At 34.8% G+C, this 4740-nt stretch overlaps 1 protein-coding gene across 1 annotated transcript; it reads left to right on the forward strand.

Moving 5' to 3' along the window:
- The first annotated feature begins 617 nt into the window (after positions 1-617).
- Positions 618-4103, forward strand: LOC106921632 (uncharacterized). The gene is made up of 5 exons (XM_014993435.2): positions 618-819; positions 2199-2870; positions 2985-3020; positions 3103-3181; positions 3274-4103. The coding sequence occupies exons 1-5, from the start codon at positions 747-749 to the stop codon at positions 3437-3439; spliced, it is 1026 nt and encodes a 341-aa protein (XP_014848921.2). The 5' UTR covers positions 618-746; the 3' UTR covers positions 3440-4103.
- The last annotated feature ends 637 nt before the right edge of the window (positions 4104-4740 follow it).

Genomic DNA, 4740 nt, shown 5'->3' on the forward strand with positions numbered 1-4740 from the left:
GTTTGCTGCTGCTTGTATCATCACAGCAAACTCCCTTTAAATGCGTAAATATACTTTCCAACTCCGATATTATGTGATCGCCTTTTGTATGTTATGTATGTGTTAGTTCCTGTTCCTTTTTGTCCTTTGTGAAATTTCAGTTTTTTTTTTTTTGTTTTGTTTTTGTCTGTGACACTATTGTTAAAGACAGTCCGGGTGTTGAACCTGTTTTGAGTCCAAAACATAAGTGTATTATATAACTTTTTATTGTTATTCACAGCTGTTTTAAACTTGGGACTATATGTGACACACATCAGAAAAAGTAGTATAATAAATATATATTTATTTTATTAACTACCATTAAGAATACAAAAACAGATCAAAGAGCTGTTTAACTTATCTTTTTTGAAGTAGTTTTTCCGATATGAAAGATGACAAAGCCTTACATGTTTTGTGGTGTTTTTTTGCATATTATTTAACGTTGTATAACCAAAAGGAAACTGCCAAGAGAATGGAATTTTCTTTCATGTGAATTTTGTCATTCTCTACCTAAGGAGGAAGGTGAAAGCGTGAGAAAGTGAGTGGAGGAGGAACTTTCATGAGCAGGTGTGTCAACCTTCCTGAGTGATTGTCTGTTACCATTATCTCTGACGCGATACCTGCTGCTAGTATATAAAGGCAGAGACCTGATTCATCCGCTTCAGATTCACACTTCCAAAGTTCAAGCTTGCTAGTTGTTGACTTTAGCTCTGGGCATCACTGCTTTTATGAAGATGAGGAATCTTCTTCCAGCAGTTTTACTTGGTCTTCTTGCCGTGATCCACTCATCACCTATTGACTGTAAGATATCTTTTTTTTTTCTATAATATTTAATTTTCAAATCAATAATATATAGCAAAAATATATTTGAGGTTATAATTGTAACAATTGTAACAATTCATTGAGAAGTAAAAAAAATGCTTTAAGAGATTGTCACTTAATTCTGAACATGCTTTAGTATGACAAACAAAATCTAAATGTTTTATTCTACAGTAGTCTTTTAACTTTACATTGTGACTCAGCATGTAGCCAGAACTCTCTGTGTATTTTAGCTCTCACTCCTGCACGAGTCATATTTCTTAGCTGCTGCTCAAATCTCAACGCCACCCCCAGAGAACACACAGAGGGCTTTGTAAAAAAAAATTGTGAGCTGCTCCAGGAGGTGCATTTATGTGTTGATCTTGATTACTGTGAAACCAAATATCAGCAAATAGTTGTTACACCAGTTTGGGCAACAGATAATCTCAGAGGGGGGGATACACCTTATCTGAACATGACCAAGCAAAAAAAGAGAAAGAACATGATTTAAAGCTAAGGCGCTTAACTTTAATTTATTTTTTAATGTAACAGACCAGGTTATTGTTTTCAGGGATGGAGAAAGATTTTCCTACCTTTTCAGCATTAGTATAGGTATTATTATCTAATATCTAAAAGTGTTATTGCAATTTCTTTTAAATTTTACCATCAAATTGATGTAAAATAATCCATCAACCTTTTAGCTATGTAAAAATGAGCAACAAGAACAAACAAAATAAATAAAAATGTCATAAATGTGAATTCTGACTCCTCACCATCAGTGCTCATGAGTCAGCGTATGGTGACACAATGTTTGTTGTCAAAAAAAAATCTCTGAAATGTTGCAAGAATAAGAAATGATCAAACACAAATTGAAATGTCACTTTTGCAACTAAACCAAAGAATTCGATTTAAATGAGAAACAGACATCTAACTTCTAAAAACATTAGATTTAAGTACAACTAAATCAATGATAATTCACAAATTTACATTTGTAAGGCCAAAACAAACATCAGCATGCTTACCAGTGAGCTTGCTCCATATTTTGTCCAATTGCATCCTCTTCAACAATCATCCTTTCCTAATAAACGGGAAGCAACTTCATTAGTCATTGTTCTGATGAAACAGGTGTGTCAAATTTTGAGAATGATGTTTTGTCAAAGCACTGGTCTCTTTTGTTACCCAAATATTAGTCACCCAGGTTAATTATTAGAGTTATCACCACACCTCAGTCAAAGAGGAGTGTAAAACAAGCTAACACAAGAATTCATGGTTCAAGGTTCTGTTGTAATACATAAAAGAGCTCAGTAACTTTCCTTTCCACTCATGTCAGGACCAGTTTGTAAATATAACAGTTTATCCATAGACTTTTCTCTTTGTTCTAGCTATGACCCAGATCCCTGCCAGGCCAGAGGAGGACGTTCTAGAAGAGGCCATGACTGATGGGTTCCTTGTTGAACATTATGCTGGCCCCTCATTCACAACTGAGCCACCCAAAATAAATGCAACAGTTCAGGCATCCCAGCAGCCATCTTTGGAAATCTTACCAGAGGGCAGCGGTTTCTACCCTACTTCAACGACTGAATCACATGAAATGACCACAACCAATATGCAGACATTCTTTGTTGACGCAAGTGAGGGCAGTGGTTTCTTGGGGACAACTACTTCACCAACAACCAAAACACCTGAAATCACTAGAACTATTTCTCCATCTCCACAATTGACCTTTGAAACCACAGACAAGGGAAGTGGCTTCATAGAATTCCCTGCAACAGAATCATCCAAGCTATCTACATCGATTCCACAGACAAGCACAGATTTCCTAGCAGGTGGTAATGGTGACAGTTCAGTTTTCAGTTTAGGTGCCACGACAACATCTGCGAGTATTTTAGCTGCATCGACCCCTACCTCCACAATGGAGTCTGTGGAATCATCGATTGGCCTTAGAAATAATTCTCAACCGAAACTACGCAGTGGCTATATCGGAGGATTGGGAACAAATCAAGATGAGGTCTCTACCGATGGAGTTTCAACAAAACAAGTTCATCACCCCCATGGTAAATTTTCTGTAAATAATTATGATTATACATAAATTAAACATTTGGTAGAACAATATTGTACTGTCCTAGAGAATGTTTAATTCTGAGCTGTTGTTTCTTAACTGCCAACAGAAGATAAAGGCACTCACAAAGGACACAGCACACCTGGTAAGTTCAGGAAAAGTTTTTAATATTATCTATTTGTGGCTCATTAATTCCATTAAAATAACCAATTTTCCCATTTGCACAGATTGGATCATCATCCTTGCATTTCTAGTTGCCCTGGCTGCACTTGTAGCTCTTTGCGCTGCCATTGCTACCAGAGACAAGTAAGACCTAATTGTTAGAATACCAATCATTATTTTTACTTCTACATTCTTTAAGTGCTGAACTAATTTTTTGTTGACTTCTTGATGTGTAGATGGAATGGTCCACAGCAGACATCTGAGAAAATAACTAATGCTCAGAACCAGAAGAGGGAGCAGGAAATGCAGACTTTCCTTCACAAAAAAGAGCCCAAAGAGAATGGAATGGAAACTGAGTACACGGTTATTCCACTGGACGATCTTGCTGACCATCATTCATAAGACTGAGTTTGAGATACCGACCCTATGCAGACTCAGCTGTTAATCATAAGACTGTTTCTTAAAGAATCTAAAATTTGAACTGAGGAATAAAACTTGACTGTTAATCAGAATTAATTCTGGGCTTTATCTGGCAGTCAAAATTACGCTGTTTTTCTTTTTTCTTTTTTTTTTTCTTTTTTAATGATGCCTTTCAAAAGTTTTAACGAGACCTGTACTTGAAATGTAAAGAAAAAAAAAATGGCTGAGATATTTATTGCCATAATCATCTTTTTTTTTATATTACTTGTAAGATAGACAACTGTTCATGAGTGGTGCACAAATATATTTTATTTCATTTCAACAAGAAAAGATTTTCCAATGTATATTATTTTTTCCTTTTTTTTTTACTTTCTTACAATTTTATTTTTTAAAATGTGTGTTTGTTTTAATATTATCTGAGAGTCTTTATAGTAATCTTATTGAATAATGTATTGTGAGTTCTAACTTATGTGAAACTGCTCTGCTGCTTTCCCATCTTCATTTTGCAAGCGGAGAGCGCTGTACAGGGCTCAGCCTGCTAACTCCGCTGCTCTTCCTTCTCCCACACAGCACTTCAAAGGTTATCGAATATTCATTGCATCCCACGTCAAACAGGAAATAAACACAACAGAAACACATCGGTAAATATTTATCTGTGTTTTTATTTAATATATACACACATGTATTAAAAGATTTACGCACACTATTTTCTGGAAAAATCCTTCAGTACAAGTCCATTCAGTTCTGTTTGCAAGTAGTCAGCCAATGTTTTGAACAGGGAAAATGTTATTTATTCTTCAATATATGCACTGAATAAAAATGAAAATATATATAGTATACCTGAAATTTTACATGATAAAAGTAAACAAAAAAAATGAGTCCAACTCACTAATAATGCATTTTTCAAATCAGAAAACCAATGAAAAATGAACTTTTATGCATTTCACATATAGCTGATTTTAAAAATATAAATAAAATTATGCACAGTTAGTCTTTCAAGGTGACAAAGCCATACAAATCAGAGGGCTTGATGGTTTTATTCATGTAGGCATAATGTAGCTGCCAACATCAAGTTGAACACACACTCAGAGCCACCTCAGCAGAATCAGAACCTAAAAATTACAGTCTTCATGGGATCAGTCATAAAATGTGCTCTTTAAAAAAAAAAAAAAAAAAAAAGTGAAATAGTTTTAGTACGTCTTTATCTTACTCTTTCACAGCCCTTCAAAAAGTCTATTAGGCCAATAAATAAGTACAGATATAGCATTGCTCTATTATTGCTT

This window comes from Poecilia mexicana, unplaced genomic scaffold, assembly GCF_051168715.1.
Source record: "Poecilia mexicana isolate PSO_F unplaced genomic scaffold, ASM5116871v1 scaffold_3, whole genome shotgun sequence".
In the NCBI taxonomy this organism is placed as follows: Eukaryota; Metazoa; Chordata; class Actinopteri; order Cyprinodontiformes; family Poeciliidae; genus Poecilia; species Poecilia mexicana.